The following is a 19,188-nucleotide window of genomic DNA, read 5'->3' as shown; positions in this document are numbered from 1 at the left end:
CTACCTCTTCTGTAGTAAAGTATCTCCCACTGGAGTGTGACCTGGTAGTAGAACGCCACGGGGGAAACCCATGGCGGGAAAAGCGTGTATTAAGAGACGGGACCTTTAAGGGTGTGGGCACAATTCTCAAGTTGTAGTCCGCTACCGGCTGTTGCTGTTCCGAGATGCGGCCAGCAGGTGGCAGCACAAGAACACAGCAATGTCAGCCAAGCCCCAGAGCTGGGTGGGGATGGAGCAAAGGATGCGGCCGCCTCCGAAAGGCTGCCAGAGATCCCCAAGGCTTAGCCCGGCGGGTTTTTGCTCCTCTTCCCCAGCGAGAGAGTCAGAGAATTTAGATCTTTCTCCTTTGCCCTGGGCGACTTGGGTGGAGATACAGCGAGATGCATCGAACCCACCAAATGGGGTGATTCTGTCAAGTCATTTTACTAGGAGGGGTGGGGAGGGGTTGAGGAGGGAGACAGAGACGGACACAGAGAGAGAAGGGGGGGAGGGAAGAGGGGAGGGAAAGAGAGAGAAGAGAGAGAGGAGGTGGAGATGGAGGGATGGGGAGGAGAGACAGAGGAGGGGGAGAGAAGAAAGAGGGATAGAGATGCGGGGGTGGAGATGGATGAGAGGGAGCGAGAGAAGGGAACAGAGGAGGGGGGAGAGAGAGAGACAGAGAGTGAGAGAGAGTGAGAGACAGAGAGAGACAGAGAGGGAGAGAGAGAGAAAGAGAGGGAGAGAGAGAGGGAGAGACACAGAGGGAGAGAGACAGAGTGAGAGAGAGAGTGAGAGAGAGAGTGAGAGAGAGAGGAGAGAGTGAGAGAGAGAGAGGAGAGAGAGAGGAAGAGAGAGAGAGGAAGAGAGAGACAGAGAGGGAGAGAGAGAGAAAGAGAGGGAGATAGAGAGGGAGAGACACAGAGGGAGAGAGACAGAGAGTGAGAGAGAGAGAGAGTGAGAGAGAGAGAGAGAGAGAGAGAGAGAGAGAGAGAGAGGAGAGAGAGTGAGAGAGAGAGAAAGAGAGGGAGAGAGAGAGGGAGAGACACAGAGGGAGAGAGACAGAGAGTGAGAGAGAGAGAGGAGAGAGACAGAGACAGAGAGAGAGAGAGAGAGAGAGAGAGAGAGAGAGAGAGAGAGAGAGAGAGAGAGAGAGAGAGAGGAGAGAGAGTGAGAGAGAGAGAAAGAGAGGGAGAGAGAGAGGGAGAGAGACAGAGGGAGAGAGACAGAGAGAGAGAGAGAGTGAGAGAGAGAGGAGAGAGAGACAGAGAGAGAGAGGAAGAGAGAGAGAGGGAGAGAGAGAGACAGAGAGGGAGAGAGAGAGAAAGAGAGGGAGAGAGAGAGGGAGAGACACAGAGGGAGAGAGACAGAGAGTGAGAGAGAGTGAGAGAGAGAGAGAGGAGGGAGACAGAGACAGAGAGAGAGAGTGAGAGAGAGAGAGAGAGAGAGGAGAGAGAGTGAGAGAGAGAGAAAGAGAGGGAGAGAGAGAGGGAGAGACACAGAGGGAGAGAGAGAGGGAGAGAGAGAGAGAGTGAGAGAGAGAGAGTGAGAGAGAGAGAGAGAGAGAGAGAAAGGGAGACTTAAGGCAATCAATGTACGGTGCAAAGGCAGGATCTGAACTCAGGTCCTCTGATTACCAGTCTGGGGTGCTCAGGATACTCTGCTGAGATTTTCCTCCGTCCCCAACAAACCATTTGGAAAGTCACTGCCTAAGCCCAAGTCTCTCTATTTTGGACATTCTGCGTTCGGAGAGAGCACTGGGGCTGGGAAGGAGGCGCACCAGGCCCATGTCCCACCCTAGCTTCTCCTCAGCCCCTCGAGTTAGTGGGCAGCTCTGCCCCGCCCCCTCCCAGGGCCCCCAAAGGAGCAAACAGAATCCATTAGAGCGCAGTTAGTGAGAAGCCAGCCATGCGCAAAGAAGGAACCGCGTGCACGACTGGAGCACTTACAGCAGAGTCCCGTCATATGGACATAGAGGAAAAAAAGAAGACGCTGTTAGCCAAACGAAACCACACAGACGCGCACAGACCCCGAGACAGCCAGAGACCGCCCCCCTCCCCCGCCCGCACACGGAGCGCCTCCCTTTGTTTCTGCTGCCCGGGAGTGACTCTAGAGCCATCTGAGGCAAATCCATCTTTTGGGGGGGCGGCGCAGGGGCTGATTGGGGAGCCTTCTGAGGCCCGGATGCGCTCCTCTTACTTAGTTTTTTTAACGAACAGGAGGAAAAACTGGATTCTGTTGCAGAATCCAGAAAGAAAGGATGCCACATTTCAGTTCTATATTGTGGATGGGAGAAAAAGGGAAACAGAGGCAGATCTGGGGTCACACACACAGGGAGATGCAGACTGAGGCAGAGGGAGACCCCAGAGCCCCTAGGAGGGGAGATGGCAACCAGGAAGGGGCCAAAGCAGAGGCTGCACCACTGTGTTTAGCAACACATCTGCCGTATGAACCCCCTATTGTTCCTCACATACCACACCTCATCTCCTGCCTTCCAGCCTTTGCAATGGCTGTGCCCTGTGTCTGGAATGTTCTGTCCCTTCATCGTTTGTTTGTTTTTTTTAATCTTTACCTTCCATTTTATTTTATTTTTTATTGTTTTACTTTTAAATTCCAAGCATTTATTTGAGCGGCTGGTCTGACAAAGTCAAGCCCATACTCAGTAAACTCCAGTGGATCCAAAACCAAAATCCTGCGGCATTCCAGGCCCTTCTTGCGCAGCTGCCTCCTAGCTTTCCACTCTCCTACTTTGAACCCCAATTAGGCACTCTATGATCTAATGACGGGCTTTCTCGCCTTGAGGAACACCTCAGACAAGGCATTCCGGCTTGTTGGCTCCCCAGCATTCCCGCAAGATCCAGCTCAAATCCCATCCATGCACAGGAAGCCTTTCTTCATTCTAGCCTTCTCTTTGTCCACAGTTTTCCTGCCTGTGTGCATCCTGTCTGTATCTCATTTGTACACCTCTGCTTGCTCCTTTTCTTCTCCCTTAGACTGCAAGCTCCTTGAGGGTAGGGGTTATTTTTTGCCTCAAACATTTTAAATTAATTAATTAATTAAGAATATTTTGCCATGGTTACATGATTCACATACTCTCCCTCCCCCCTCCCAGAGCTGACGAGCAATTCCACTGGGTTATACATGTGTCATTGTTCAAAATAACCTTCCATTTTAGAATCAATACTGTGTGTTGTTCCAAGGCAGAAGAGGAGTAAGGGTGAGGTAATGGGGGTTAAGTGACTTACCCAGGGTCACACAGATAGGAAGTGTCTGAGGCCAAATTGGAACCCAAGATCCTTCTGTCTCCAGGCATGACTCTCTATCCACTGAACCACTTAGCTGCCTCCCCATCCCCTTTACATTTTTTGACAGATATCATTCCTGACATCAAGCCTCAGTTGACCTCTTTGTAACTTCTACCCATTGCTTCTGGTTCTGCCTTCTGGGATCAAACAGAAGCCCTTTAGAAGCAATTGTTATACTAGTTCAAATCCAGGTTCAGATACATACTAGCTGCGTGACCTTGGGCAAGTCACTTAACTTTTGTCTGCCTCAGTTCCTCAACTGTAAAATGGGGATAATAATAGTGCCTACCTCCCAAGGTTGTTGTGAGAATCAGATGAGATCCCATTTGTAAAATAGGACACAAAACCATATTTGTAAAGCATTTAGTTCAGTGCCTGGCACATAGTAGGCACTTAAATGCCTGTTTAAAACAAAAGACTTTCATGACAGCTCTTCAAATACTTTCTGATCTCTATCCTGTCTTCCTTGAGTCTTATCTTTACCAGATTAAAATCTCATGTTCTTCTCATGTCTCCTGTCTACATTAATGTCACCACATCAGCACTAAATACTCAATTCTCATCCCACCAGGGACCCGATTCTAAGGCAGGACAGGTCCAATTAGCCTGGAAAAGAAGGTATCCACAGACCAAATATCTCTCTAGTCCCTGTTTGTTCCTGCCTGAAATTCCACTAAAATATCCTTGGGGGGGCTAAAATTTTATATCATATTAATCATTTACACCTCATAGTTTTAACAGAAGAAATGTGGCCAGTGCAGGATGACCCTGGCATAGGCAAGAGAACTGGGTTCGAGGGGCAGGGATATTTGACAAACTAGACGGACCTATTTGACAGTTGGATTTTGACAATCCAGCCAATCTCTGAATCTTGTCCCGTCCTCCAATCCCCTTCTGGGCTTCTCAGCCTCCCACTTCCCCTGCCCTCCTCCACCATCTCAGCTTCCCTTTCCTGCTCAGTACCCAGAATTTGAGCCACATCTGGTGGCTAGCCTCCCTCGACCCAACTTTTGTTTAAATAATCTGAGGGGCAGCCTCACCTGTGCACCATCTTCAGTGGAACCTCTGACTGCCACCATGTGGGGCAAAATTCAAATCAGAGAGAGGAATTTAAGTGGAAGAGGACCTAGAAAGCTAGCTCTGAAGTCAGGAAGAACTGAGTTCAAGTCTTCCCTCCGACATGACCTAGCTGTGTGATACAAGCACAGTACCTGGTACATGGTGGGAACTCAATGCTTCTAGAAACAAAAGATTCATCGCAGCACTTTTTGTGGCTGGAAAAAGAGTGAGTCTATTGAACTGTGGCTGCCAAGTTACGGTATCATAGGACGGAATCTGACTGCTCCATTAGAAAGGATGAATATGAAGAAGTCAGAAAAGCATGGGAAGAATTCTATGAACTGAGGCAGATGGAAGAAAGTGGGGAAACAACAACAATGTAAATGGAAAGAAGAGAAAAGATGACTGAATGTTGTCTGCACCCTGATGAAGAGGATGATATAATAAGGACTTTCCTGAAAAAGTACAGCTAGGTGGCTCAGTGGATGGAGAACCAGGTCTGGAGGGAGAGTTCAAATGTGACCCCAGGCATTTCCTAGCTGAGTGACCCTGGGTGAGTCACTTAACTCCCATTGCCTGGCCCTTTTGAATCAATACTAAGGTGGAAGGTCAGGTTTAAAAACAAACAAACAGTGTCAGTTGAGAAAGGCAATTCTGAGCAGTTAGCGGAATGATGTGGTCCTCAGATGGAGTGCCACAGGTTCTGAAGGCACCAGAGAGAGGCTGGGAAGGAGTGTAAGAGGGAGGCAGGGGTCTGGATGGGGTGCAGGAAGGGAGAAACAGAAGAGAAAGGAGGGCACGTGGCCCTTGCAGTCTGGCAGCATCCTTTCCTCCATCTGTTCTCCTGGGGCAATGAGCCATCTCAAGCAGCCGGGGATGCTGGTTAGTCCAGCTGTGGCACAGGGCTGGTGGAGGCAGGGGCCAGGACAGGGAGCCAGCTTGGTCATTAGCTCAGTAACCTCACAGCTCCAAATGGTTAGGGCCACGTGGGGAGCCACTGGGGCTGGTGGGGAATGGAGGAGAGGACCCCAGCGGATAGCCTGTTGGAAGGGGTCCCCAAAGCAGGACGAGGCTTGGTCTTGGGGCTCCCCAGCCCCATTCACAATGGAGGCTTTGGGAAAGTCTAGGTTCACTCCCTCTCGGACAGAAAAATCAGGGCTCCAACCCATGGACTATCTCCCAAGCCCGGGCTCGAGTGGACATGCTCGACAGCATCAGTAGGGCTTGGAGAGCCCCCCATTTCCTCTAGCCTCCACCTCCTATGCCCTACCAGAGAACCCAGGACCACCTCAGGGCACTGTAGATGTGCCAGGGAGTTCCCTACTTCTAAGAACACCTCCATCTCCTTCTCCACGACCCAAAGGGATATGGGGAGCCATGGAAGAGCCAGGATTCCCCTTCCTCCCCCAAAGCAGAATACGAAAACCCCAGAGCCGAAAAGGGGCCCCCAGTGGAGGGTTAGAAATGGTACGTCACAGCCATCAGGTCACCACACAGCAGAGAGGATGGACGAGAGGTCCCTCCCACTCACCTTTCCAGGTCCTGCATGAGGAGCAGCAAGTACACACTGCCAAGGAGACAGAACGAATTGGCCATCAGTGATGCTCTGGTGGGCAGATGAGGGGACGTGGAAGTGGGAGACCCATAAAAGAGTGGCAAAAGGGATCGAGTTGGGGTCAGAAGACCCAAGTTCAAATCCTACTTCTATTCTTTATAAGTGCCAAATTATTTCATCTTTTTGGGTGGGCCTCAGTTTCCTAATTAAAATGGGGGCACAGTGCCTCAATCTCGATCTCCTCCTACTCTTGAAATTCTTACTAAACCTTTTACAACCTGAAGTGATAAAGAAATATAATTTCTATAAACACTATCATCCAATATCCCCCAAAGTCCTCTACTGTCGAAATCAAGATCCCAGGACAGTAGAGGACTTCCTTCTTAGGAAATGAGGGTTGAACTTCATAGCCTTGGAGGACCCTTCTGACCCTTCCTTCCATTTATTTTATTATTATTTAGTATAATTATATTTATGTTAAGTACATTAAATAAATAAATATTTATTAAATCTGTCTATTGTATATATATTTCTTTTTTTTTTTTAAACCCTTACCTTCCATCTTGGAGTCAATACTGTGTATTGGCTCCAAGGCAGAAGAGTGGTAAGGGCTAGGCAATGGGGGTCAAGTGACTTGCCCAGGGTCACACAGCTGGGAAGTGTCTGAGATCAAATTTGAACCCAGGACCTCCCGTCTCTAGGCCTGACTCTCAATCCACTGAGCCACCCAGCTGCCCCCTATATATTTCTTTTAAGAGAAATAGATCAGGGTTTCCTCAGAAGATGATTCCACTTCTAAGCTAAACTTAAGCCCAAACTACAACTTCAAGCTGCCTGAGAGCCGCCCCCCCACATTACCCCAGAGAGTGGAGGGAGGAAGTGCTTGCTTTGGGGGGCTGGACAGAGGGATAGGGCATGCAAAAATGTCTTCAGCCACTGTGAAGAGGGGGGATGTAGCAGCAATCCCAGTGCTGGCTGGGCATGCATGCCAGTATTTCGCCAATGCTAGCCTAAGCCCTAGAACCTTTATGGGAAGGCACAGAGGCAGCACGGTACAGTAGATTCTGAGCCAGAGGCCCTGGGCTCGAATTGCACCACTGTCACTGTCCATAGGATTGGAGGCAAGTCATTTAATCTTTCTGGGGCTCAGTTTGCTCATCTGTGAAATGGGGGAGGGAGGTCATGCTAGCTCTCCTCTGAGGTCTCTTCCAGTGCTAAATCTTTGCTCTCCTGGTGCCGCCTCCTCTCCTGTCCCAGCATCATCAAGTGGAAAGGAATCAAGTTTGTTTCTCTTGGCCCCAGAGGGCAGAAGTGCTAGATTTAGCCCGAGTGGAAGGAAAAGCTTTCTAAAAACCCTTCTAGCACAGTAAAAACAAATTCTGGATTATGCGCTGCTTGTTTGGAAGTCCTTTTCTTCCACTCGAGAGTCTCAGTGCCAGCAGTCTGGCTCAGCTTCACCAGAGCTGCTGTTTTCCCGGAGGCTGTTTCTATTTCGAGGCTGTTGGACAGCTGGCAGGAATTCTATACTGTGGCCTCAGTCCTCTCCCCTGGGTCAGCACATTGCCGTGCCCTGCTCTCTTCCACCATTCACCCCCAACCCCAGGTGAGGGGAAAGCCACAAGTCAAAGGGAGCCTGCAGTGGGCACGATCCAGCGGCTGAGCCGTGACTCCTCCAGGGTCCTTCCAGGGCAGCCCCGAGAGGCTCCTGGGAAAGGGAAGGGGGGGACTCTGGACTCTTGATACTAAATGCTATAATAACCCTCGATAACATTTATACAAGCGCTTCGTTGAAAAACAACTTACATACATATCTTAAACCCTTATTTTCTGTCTCAGTAAGGACTCAAGACAGAAGGGGGAAAAAACACAGAAGGGCAAGGTGGATAGGGTTAAGTGACTTGCCCAGGGTCACCCAGCTAGCAAGTGAATGAATCCAGATTTGAACCCAGGTCCTCTTAATTCTAGACTTGGTGCTCTTTAATGTCACCTATCTACCTCCCGTGTGTTTACTTATTATTATTATCCTGTCTTAGAATTAATACTGTATTTATATTGGTTCCAAGGCAGAAGAGTGGTCAGGGCTAGGCAATGGGGATTAAGTGACTTGCTCAGGGTCACACAGCTGGGAAGTATCTGAGGCCACATTTGAACCCAGGACCTCCCATCTCTAGGGCTGGCTCTCAGTCCTCTGAGCTACCCAATTAGCTCTTCATGGCTAATAGGGGCAATTTGGGGTAGTAGATAGAACCAATCTTGAGGCAGGAAGACCTGGGCTCTCTCACCTATTCTGGCTCTGGGACTCTGGGCCAGATGCAACCTCTAAGACTTTAAGTTGCAAAGAGGGTGCCAAGCTGCCCAGGTGAAGGGAGTTTCTTTATCTGGGAGCTCCCTAATTGAATGAAATCCTAGGTCCAGTCCCAGAGGTGACACAATGGCCAGAGTGCCTGGTCTGGAGTCAGGAAGACTCATCTTCAAGAGTTCAAAACTGGCTTCAGACTCTTACTAGCTACGGGACACCAGGCAAGTCATTTCACTTCACCCTGTTGGCCTCAGTTTCCTCATCTGTCAAATGTGGGAAGCCACTCCAGGATCTCTGCCAAGAAAAGCCCCAATGGTTTCATGAAGAGCTGGACACTGGTGGTGTCCAATCCCTGGGCCTCAATCTCCTCCTTTGTAAAATGAGGGAGTTGGACTTTATAGCCTTCAACATCTACGCCCCTATGTTTTGGGGGTGAGCCATCGCTTCTAGTTGGGATGCTGAACGACAACCATTCCTATCCTATCTCTCCTCATCGTGGCTCATGGAGAGCTGACTGGGATGCTCTCTTGGATGATGGAAGGGATTTCCCAAGGACGGTCTTGGCCCCAACAGCCCAAGAGTCACCAGAGCCGCCAACCCTGTCCAGCTTCTACCGTGTGCAGGCTTTGGGTTTGTTTGTTGTTTAAGAGATGTATGTCCAGGGACTTTTGACCCCATGGAAGTTCAAGGAAGCCGTGGAAGGCTGACGAATCACCGATGAAGAGCCATCTGCAAAACTTGGCAGCTGCAGCCCCAGATTTCCTCCCTGAATGGACACAGCAGGAGCAGGAGGACCCAGGAGAGGGAAACTGAAAAGCCAGATCCAGAGTTAGGAAAGCAAGGCTGCTCCGAGAGCAGGGGCGGCCAAGGCTCATCAGTCACCGTGTCTGTCTAGGCTTTCTTCTCTCTCAGCTGGAAGGATGAGTCAGGAGCAGGCTGGTGGGCCGCTTGATACCATTTATGTCTAAAAATCACCCTGAGCCCTAGCCAGCTTTGGCAGACACTCGCTGCTAGGGGAGGCTCGTCCCCCTTTGCCTTCCACTCCAAGACACTGCTCGTGCTTGAGAAAGCCAGCATTTGGAGCTGACTTGGCTTTCCTTGCCCAGCTAGGCCCATCGCCCCTTCCCCTCTGGGATCCCCCACTTCCCCAGCAAGGAAGACAAGAGCTGTCGCCGTGTCCTTCTCATCTACCCACTCTCAGAATAAAGAGGAAGCCCAAGACCATGGAAAGAGAGCTGAATTGGAAGTCAAATGCCAGCGTTCCAGATCACTGTCTGTGTTGTCCTTAGTGGTATCTGACCCCTGGGCCTCAGTTTCCCCCTCTGTAAATGGAAGGGGGTTGGACTTTAAGGCCTTTCAGCTAGAATCCTTCTATGATCCTCTTGAATGATTTAATTCTGAATCTCATTTTACAGAAGAGGAAACTGAGGCCCAGGGATTGGAAACCACTAAGGACGTCGTAGGCAGTGAATCGGAACACTGGAATTTGAACTAGTTCTTCCATTTCCAATTTAGATCTTTACATGGCTCCGGACTTCCTCTTTATCCTTAGGTGGGTAAGATGAGAAGGACACAACTCTTGTCCTCCATGGTTCAGGCAAGGGGACTGAGTGTGTGTGTGTGTGATGGGACTAGCTGGGCAAAGGAAAGCTAAGTCACCCTAAAATATCAGGATTCCCCAGTCTCTTCCAACAACCACCCGGATAAGGAAAACACCCTCTAGTCCTCATCCCCCTCACCACGAATAGAACTACGCCCCAAGTGACAAAGAAAGAAGAAAAGGACGCGTACAAAGATATTTATCGCGGCTCTGTTTTGTGGTGGCAAAAAGCTGGAGCCCAAGAGGATCCCCGTCCTTTAGAGAACAGTCAGACAAATCCTGATTCAGGAATGGGATGGAATATTTCCGTGCTGGAAGAAATAAAAAGGGGATGGATCCAGAGAGCCCCGAGAAGACTTGTATGCACCGATGCAGAGTGACATGCGAAGAACCAGGGGAAGAAAGCGTGGCTTTGGCCAGGCCTTTCAGGGAGTCCAATCACTCTTAGATTGTCTCTCCTGGATCTGTTTTCCAGGTTAGTTGAAAACAAATAGCTCTGCAGGATTTCAGGCTGACCAGGATTCCAGGGGATGGATGATGAAGCCTGTGCCTGGATCCTAACAGAGAGAAACTTGGTACCGGTCAAGACGTGCATTTTTGGACATGGCCAATGTGGAAAACTGGTTTGCTTGACCATGTCTATTTGTTACAAGGGGGGGCAGCTGGGTAGCTCAGAGGATTGAGAGCCAGGCTTAGAGACGGAAGGTCCTGGGTTCAAAGCTGACCTCAGACACTGTGTGACCCTGGGCAAGTCACTTCACCCCCATCTCCTAGCCCTTACCACTCTTCCACCTTAAAACCAATACACAGTACTGATTCTGAGACAGAAGGTGAGGATTTAAAAACAATATGTGTTACCAGGCTTTTGTTTTTCTTTATTTCTTTTACATTGGACCTGGGGAAGGGAGGAAGGAGAGATAATTTGTTATTCGGTTGTTTCAGTCATGCCCAACTCTTTGTGATCCCGTTTTCTTGGCAAGACCCCTGCCATTTCCTTCTCCAGCTCATTTTACAGATGAGGAAACTGAGGCCAACAGAGTTAAGTGACTTGCCCAGGGTCACACCGCTAGTAATACATATTTGTTAAATTAAAAATAAAATAAAATGGGTAGAAAAAACAATTTTGCCCAAGGTTGACCCAACTTCCCTTGGATTTCCTGCCAATAATGTTACTGTTTGTTTGGTAAATGTAAAGATTATTGTGGTGGTGGTGGGGGGGGAAGGAACCAGGCTCAGTATTGATGGTGTGATGGCTGCTTTTTGGAGGTTCTGGATGGATGTTTTATAATACCTTAGAAGGAGGTATAGGGGGCAGCTGGGTAGCACAGTGGATTGAGAACCAGTCCTAGAGACGGGAGGTCCTAGGTTCAAATCTGGCCTCAGCCACTTCCCAGCTGTGTGACCCTGGGCAAGTCACTTGATCCCCATTGCCTAGCCCTTACCACTCTTCTGCCTTGGAGCCAATACACAGTATTGACTCCAAGATGGAAGGTAAGGGTTTAAAAAAAAAAAAAGAAGGAGGTATAAGTCATAGGATCACGACTACTACTACTACTACTACTACTACTACTACTACTACTACTACCACTACTACCACTACCACCACTACTACTACTACCATCACTACTACTACTTCTTCTACTACTACTACTAGCAACAACAATAATAAAAGTTTGCCAAGTGATTGACAAATATTATCTGGTTTTAGGGAGGCAGGTACTATTATTAATACCCATTTTAGAGATGAGGAAACTGAGGCAGACAAGGGTTAAGTGACTTGCCTAGGGTCACACGGCTTATAAGTGTCTAAGATGACATTTGCACTCAGGTCTTCCCAACTCCAGACTTGGCCCTTTAGGCAACGTGCCAGCTAGCTTCCTTGACACAGCCTGGCCTGGTGAAGCTCAGACCCTTCCAAATGGGAATTTGGGGCCGTCCTGGCCCCCCACTTCAGAGGAGAGGATTGTGCTGATGCGGAAAGAGTCCTGGTGTGAGCTCAGGCACCCTCCCCACTAGCAGAGGGGCTGCACTAGATGGTGTCCAGCCTCCCGTCCGGGGCTCGTCCCAGCACCTCGGGTTGCCCCGGAGAGGCGCGCGTGTCTCTTCCTAGCCCAGGCCAGAGATGGTTTACTTTGGGCTGCTGCCATGACAAGCGATTCTGTCCTTGTATGGTTCCTGCCCGGGGCCAGGTGGGACAGTTGCCACCGGCCAGGCTCAGAGAATTCCCAGGATGCCAGGCTGCTGGGCAGAGCTGCCAAAGGCACTTTCCTCCAGACCTCTGCAGGCGTCTTGACTTAGGGAAGCCAGTATGTGACAGAACCCACATCTGCAACTGTATCCTCATCTAAAGTGGGGATGATCACAGCACCTTCCTGACAGAATTGTGCCCATTTTACAGAGGAGGAAACTGAGGCAGGCGGCTAGCAGAGCTAGTAAGGAATGGAACTGGGAGGTGAAGCCAGGTTTCTTGACTCCATACTTGGGGTTTTTCTACTCTGGAAGCTGGGGAGAAGGTCAGCTGGGGTAGAGACAGCAGTGGGACCAGACGGAGAAACCAGACTTCTCAGGATGCTGGGTGGGAAAGAGCAAGGTGTGGGCAAAGAAGAGGCTGAACTCTGAAGGGGCATTTGAGGAGCCTAATGGTTAGGGCATTGGACCTGAAGTCAGGAACCCCCTGCATTCAAGTCCTGCCTCAGATAGTTCCTGGCTGTGTGGTGCCTTAATGGCTCTGTGTCTCAGTTTTCCCATCTATAAAATGGGGATGGGAGTAATGAGAAGAGCTAGCATTTACATAATGCTTTAAGGTGGGCAAAGTGTTTCATGAATCTTATTTAGCCCTTACAACTAACCTAGGGAAGAGGTGCTATTATTATCCCCATTTTTACAGATTAGAAACTGGCACAAAGAGCCTCGGTGACTTGCCCAGAGTCCCATAGCTAGTAGATTTCTGAGGCTGGATTTGAACTCAGAGCTTCCAGGCTCCCAGTATAACACTCCATTCACTGTGCCAGCCTGTAAAAGCACCTCCTTCACTTGGTCATCAGGGAGATCAAAAGAGACATGAGGAAAGTTCTTTGTGTCCTTAAAGTGCTATATAAATGCTAGCTATTTATTATTATTATTGCTCTAATTTGCCAACATCAACACCAAGAAACGTTTATTAAGTACCTGTGTGAAAGGTACTAATTGGGCTCCAATTTTGGGGACACATAATAGGTCTCGGTCTCTCTAGGCAGCTGGTGGCACAATGAGTACAGAGTTGGGACTGCAGTCAGGAAGACCCGAGTTCAAATTTAGCCTCAGACACATACTAGCAAGGTGACCTTAGGCCTCATTTAACTTTTGTCTGCCTCTGTTTCATCACCTGTAAAATGGGGATAACAACAGTACCTATCTCCCAGGGTGGTTGTGAGCACCCACAAGGTAATGTGTGTAAAGTGTTTGGCACAGTGCCTGGTGCATAGTAGGTGCTGTAGAAGTTTTTATATCTTTCCCCTGCCCTCAAGGAGAGTATGTTCTATTTGGGGCTACACATGCCCTAGAGTAAATAGCGAATGGAGAGGCTGTACAGCAGAGAGAGGCCTGGCCAGGAAGTCCCCAAGATCTGAGTTCAAGGTCTTCTGATTTCAAGTCACTGTACCTCTTATTTTCCCTGACAACTCTCTAAAACTGCCAATTGCCTATAAATTGCCGATCTACTTTGGTGGAAAGAGTTTTTACACTGAGAAGTTCCTTTGCAGGTGAAATCACATTTTTAGATCAAAAATCAATCCCCCCCAAAAGAAAATAAAATTTTATATAAACATGTACTATTAACACATAAATTATGTGAAAGAGAAAGGAAGAGAGAGAGGGGGGAGAGGGACGGGGGTGAGAGAGGAGAGAGAAAGGGAGAGAGAGAGAGAGAGAGAGAGAGAGAGAGAGAGAGAGAGAGAGAGAGAGAAAGAGAGAGACAGAGAGAAAGAGAGAGACAGAGAGACAGAGATAGAGACAGAGAGACAGAGAGAGAGAGAGGGAGAGAGAGGGAGAGAGAGAAAAAGAGAAAGAGAGAGAGAGAGAGAGAGAGAGAGAGAGAGAGAGAGAGAGAGAGAGAGAGAGAGAGAGACAGAGAGAGGGGGGGGAGAGAGAGAGAGAGAGAGAGAGAGAGAGAGAGAAGAAAGAGAGAAAGAGAGAGAGAGAGGGAGAGAAGGAGAGAGAGGGAAAGAGAGAGGGAGGGAGAGAGAGAGAGAAATCTATATTACTAAGTTACTGAGGATTTTGCTGCATCAAAAAGGACAGAGAAGATTTCAAAGGCATTAGGGTTGTTTTCCCAAGAAGATGTGATTCCCACAAGTGAAATCCTTTGTGGGGTCCCCCCCATGCCTCATAATCAGAGTGCCAGATTTGGTCCTTTGTGGGTTTTGGGGGGAAGGCCACCAGGATCCACCCCCTGCCCTCAACATAAGTCTTTCTCCTTGAAATTGAAAACACGGCCTAAAATTCCCACCATGATGTCATGGTCGGCGTCGACTCAAGTTGGGCACATTGGCCAATCCGCTGGGAATGGGCTCTTTCCCGACAGCCGGAATCAGTTTATCAGAGAAGCTGACACTTCCTGTACAGAGAGGATGTCACAGGGGGGGCAAGGGGACTGTCAGTTGGGATGGAGGGAAAATGGGAAACCGCCTCTCTAGTTGAGCATCGAATAAGATACCTGAGCCCCTGGGTGTCCTTAGAATGGGGCTCTAGGAGAAGGATCTGGGGTGCCAAAGTGGGAGAGGAGGACTCAGAAGCCACAACATGACCCAGAGGCCAGCCTTGCTTTTCTGTCTCTCCTGTCCTAACCTTCCAGCTTCATCCAGGCTGCTTTTGTGTCCTCTCTGTCCAATAGGAAGATAGTCCCAGGCCAAAGCTCAGTCCTTTCTAGCCCAAAGCATTTCCAGGGACCTTCCAAACATGATTTCTTTTCTGATGATGGCCCCGGACTCCTTACCCTCAGAGTGGGCTCTTCATCCTGTGTTGGGCTAGAATAATCCATTTCAAAAGGCTGGGAGCCAAGTCAGGCTCCGCTTTGGGCCGCTTCTCCTCCCCAGTTACCCTTGAACTTGCATCCAGTGAGATGAAAGAACCCATTTCAGGAGAGAAGAGGAATCGGGCTCCACCTACCTGAACTTCCAGCACTCTCAGACGCGCTTCTGGACATCTTGGGTTGACTGTGTTTGCCGCTGGTCCGCACAGTGGCTGAGGGAGGTGGGCCAGAGGGGACAGGGGCCCCGTCACCACGGATGGTAGTGAGGTCTTGCATGCTGAAGCTTCTGAGCCTCTCCGATAAGGCACCTTGTCCCTAGGTTCAATAAGGAAACAAGAAGGAGAGAGCAGTCACATCTCTGAGTCAAGCAAGCTCCCCAGGGTTGGAGCTTCTGGCCAGGGTACCACCGCATGGCAACCTCAGAAGAGCTGCAGGTCTTCGATGCTGATAGTGATGAGATCTGGGCTCTCCATGTGTTAGGGAGCGACAGAGACGTCCAAGTGGAAAGAGAGTGGATCTAAAGAAGAGGCTACCAGGAGACAGCTCAGAACTCAACATATAACAAAACAACATTTTTTTAAAATTTAAAAATTATAAAAACAAGCAAAGAGGAGGAGGCTATCAAAGATGGAAGGAATCAATTTCTCAAGTCCCTGTTAGAGTTATAACTAGGAATTCTTATTTTAGGGAAAACTGAGTTGAAAAAATGTTACAGTGTAACTCCAAATAGCATGCTATTTAATTCAGTAGTTAAACATTGGGAAAAAAAGATTAGTGTGAAGATGGGATTAACTCTCCCTGGCCCATTTTTAGATTTAATCACCAGAAGTGTGTATTTACTCCATTTATCCTTAAGGGGGGGGGGATCTGTGACCCACTTGTGTATGGTAGTGGGTGACCAATCAGAGTTAACTGACTGCCCCCTGGGCAGTCCTATGCAAAGGTATAGCTGCAATTGGTCCATGTAAAGTGGAAGGAAGGCACAGGAAGTGACGAAAGGAAAGGTCTTTAAAAATGGCAAAAACTTCCTGTGACCAGTGCTTTTGCCTTGGAACTTGTAAACCTTAAAATTCCTTAGACTTATAAATGTTGGAAATTTCACCATTGGGGTATTTCATACTTGGAAAATTTCTTACTGATAGTCTATTGGAATGTGAACCCCATTGGCATGGGAGGTTCCTCCACCTCCCTTCTTAAGATTACTTTAGGACAGAAACCTTTTGCTGAACAATGGAAAGGACTTTGACCTATGCTTAAGCATAGAACAGGAATTTCTTTGAGTCATGATTGATTTTAGAATTGATACAATGGAGATACTTGGAATCAATCTCCACCCTACTCAGTCCTAACAGGATTGAGGAAGGGCTGCAGCATAGATCAAAATTTAATTATTCCAATCTCTACCCTACTCAGGTTAACAGGATTTAGGAAGGGCTGTAGAAAAGGATCAAAGATTTAATTATTTGAAAATATGACCTTCAACAGACATGTGCAAAGCCAGAGACCTCTGGGTGGTCCTGGGTTAAGTTAGAGCCACCATTGGCACAGGGAAATTGATGGACAGGTGATTGGTAGATGTGAGGACTGAGGGGAGGGAACTTGGATGGTTTCCTTAAAGAGAGAGGGCTCTGAAGACTCATGGTGGTGGTTGAGGAGTTTGTCTGAGTGGTTGGAGTGTGCTCTGAGAAGCTTGCTCTGAAGGAAGCTGAAGGTGGGGGCCTCTGAGACTGTTTCTCCATTTTGGTCACGTGAGTAATAGGGACTGATCTCTTTTCTTTGCCCCAGCTATCTAAGGGCTTGGGCCTTTTGGCCCAGCCTAAACAGAGGGGGTATTTAAGCCCTATTCCCTTCTCTCCCCTTTATCTCTCTCTCTTTCTCTCTCTCTCTCTCTATCTCTAATTCCTTTCTTCCTCCTATTGTAATTAAACTCCATAAAAGATTTACTGCTGACTTGAGTTTTCATTTAGGAATTACATATCTGAATTCCTTGGCGACCTTAAATTAATATATATCAGTCTTTTAAAGTGATTTCCTTGTCACAACTTGACCTTGAAGGAGCTCCAGCTTGGGGACCTCAGAAAGATCTTTGATTTCTCTTTAGAACTACCACATGGATGAGTGAAAAAGGCTGACTCCCTTTCCTGGCTTTTCTGGAGGTACAAGCCTCTGGAGAGGCCTTTCCTCTTGGAGGAGGCCTTGTGGCTAGAACCCTTGTTTAATCAACCTCTGGGACCCCTGTGCTGGGGCCTCTGAAGCCCTGCCTGGTTCAGACTGGGCTGGAGTAATTATGGACTCTCCTTTATTTCCTTACTTTCACTCTTTCTCCTTTTGTAAATAAACTACTATAAAAAAGTTTGCCTTAGTTTCCTCATCTCTCAAACAAACTGGAGAAAGAAATGGCAAACCACTCCAGTATCTTGGCCAAGAAAACTGAAACAACTGAACAACATTTTCCTGCCTCTAAGCTCAGGGTGCTGTCTGCTATGCCACCCAGCTATAGTCTCCGATTTTAAATAAAATAATCAGCCTCAAACTTTAATAAAGTAATAATAGCTATAAAAAAGTCATTCTGACTTGAGATCTATTCATTTTGGCAACCACACTCATATATTTAGTCCTACCTTTTTATTTTAACCCTTACATTCGCACCAACAAGGCTACATGGATATAATACAGCCAGCTAATGGGAACCTTAACTACCAATCAAACTAGTAAGAAATGTGCACTAAATGTACTGGAATGGGCTGTTCTCTGCCCCATTCTTCCCTGGATTTGTCTCAGGCCCAAGTATAAGGGCACAACAATGAGATGTCATGGTGACTGGATCTTAAGATGGTGAAAATACTGACTTGGAGCAAAGCTAGGGGAGAGGAAGTAGGTGGGGGCCCATGGCACAGATGATATAAAACTAAGACACACCATTGCAGAAAGAGCCCTCTGCCCCCAAATCATAGAATCATTGATTCCAAAGAGGCCATCAAGCCTAACACCCTTATTTTACAAATAAGGAAACACACCAAGGCAGATTAAGCGTCTTCCCCTGGGTCATAAAGGTGTTAACTGTTTAAGGTAGGATTCAAACTCAGAGTTTTCCAAGTTAGCCACTAGCTGGCAGCTCCCTGGGACAAAGTACCAGTCAGTCAATCAACTAGTATTTAGTAAGTGCCTATTCTGGTGCCAGGCACTATGCTAAAAGTTGGAGATACAAAGCAAAGCAAAGACAGTCCCTGCCCTCAAGGCTCTCATAGACTAATGTAGGAGACAACATATAAACAACTATGTGTAAACAAGACAGAGACAAATTAAATTGAGGATAATCTTAGAGGGAAGCCCCTTAGATTAAGGAGGACTGGAAAAGACTTCTGGGAGAAGGTAGGACTGAAATGAGAATTGAAGGAAGCCAGGGAATCCAGGAGTAGAGATGAAGAGGGAGGGCATTCCAGGAATGAGGGACAACCAGGAAAAATGCTTCGTAAGGAAGCCAGTGTCTCTGGATCCACAGAGCGTGTGGAGGGGAGAAGGGTGTAGGAAGACTGGAAAGGTCGGAGGGAGATAGGCTATGAAGGGTTTGGGAAGCCTGGAGAGTTTAGCAAGCCATTGATGTTTACTGAATAGAGGGGATGACACTGTCAGGCCCACATTTTAGGAAGATAAATTTGACAGCTGACGATGGATTGGCAAGAAGAGTGGTAAGGCAGAGAGACCAACCAGCAGGATAGTTACAGAGCTGGGGTGCAAGCTGATGAGAGCCTCCATCAGGGTCCTGGCAAAATCAGAGAAGAGAAGGCACCAAATAAAAGAGATGTAATGAACGTAGAAATGGCAGAACTTGACTGCTGATTGTTTATGGTGGGTAAGAAAGATTGAGGATTCCAGAACCTAAATTGTGAGCCTGGGGACTGGGAGGAGAAGGATGCCTTCCACAGTAATAGGGAAGATAGCAAAGGGGGATTTGGGGAGAAAGATACTAAGTTTCATTTTGGACATGATGAGTTTAAATGTCAATAGTACATACAGTAGGAGATGTCTAAAAGGTAGTTGGAAATGTGAGATTGGAGGTTAAGAGAGAGGTTAGGGCTGGACAAGTAGATCTGAGAATGATCTGCATAGAGATGAAACATCATAGGAACTAATGAGATCATCAAATGAAATAGTACAGAAGAGAAAAGGGTCCAGAACAGAATCTTGGGGAACCCCCAGTGTTAGCAGGTCTGATTTGAATGCAAATTCCCTAAAGGAGATGGAAGAGTGCTCAGAGAGGTAGAAGGAGAATCAGAAGAAAGTAGTGTCCCAGAAACCTCCAGAGAAGAGACTACCAAGGAGAAAAGGATGATCAATAATGTCAAAGGCTGCAGGGAGATCAAAAAATATGAGAAAAGTTCATCA

At 47.9% G+C, this 19,188-nt stretch overlaps 1 protein-coding gene across 5 annotated transcripts in view; it reads right to left on the bottom strand.

Moving 5' to 3' along the window:
* The window catches only part of REEP1 (receptor accessory protein 1), a 137,326-nt gene that overhangs the window by 9,876 nt on the left and 108,262 nt on the right, over nt 1–19,188 (bottom strand). For 3 of the 5 annotated variants that reach the window (XM_056813233.1, XM_056813217.1, XM_056813225.1), the window contains one exon: nt 14,940–15,117. In XM_056813233.1, the coding sequence (XP_056669211.1) occupies nt 14,940–15,117 (178 nt within the window). Of the gene's footprint in view, nt 1–5,871; nt 5,908–14,939; nt 15,118–19,188 lie in introns of all 5 variants that reach the window. The other 2 variants (XM_007477724.3, XM_056813223.1) reach the window with 1 other exon arrangement.

This window comes from Monodelphis domestica, chromosome 1 (genome assembly GCF_027887165.1).
Source record: "Monodelphis domestica isolate mMonDom1 chromosome 1, mMonDom1.pri, whole genome shotgun sequence".
Classification (NCBI taxonomy): Eukaryota; Metazoa; Chordata; class Mammalia; order Didelphimorphia; family Didelphidae; genus Monodelphis; species Monodelphis domestica.
The sequence above is the reverse complement of the archived record's forward strand: the minus strand, read 5'-3'. Positions and strand labels throughout refer to the sequence as shown.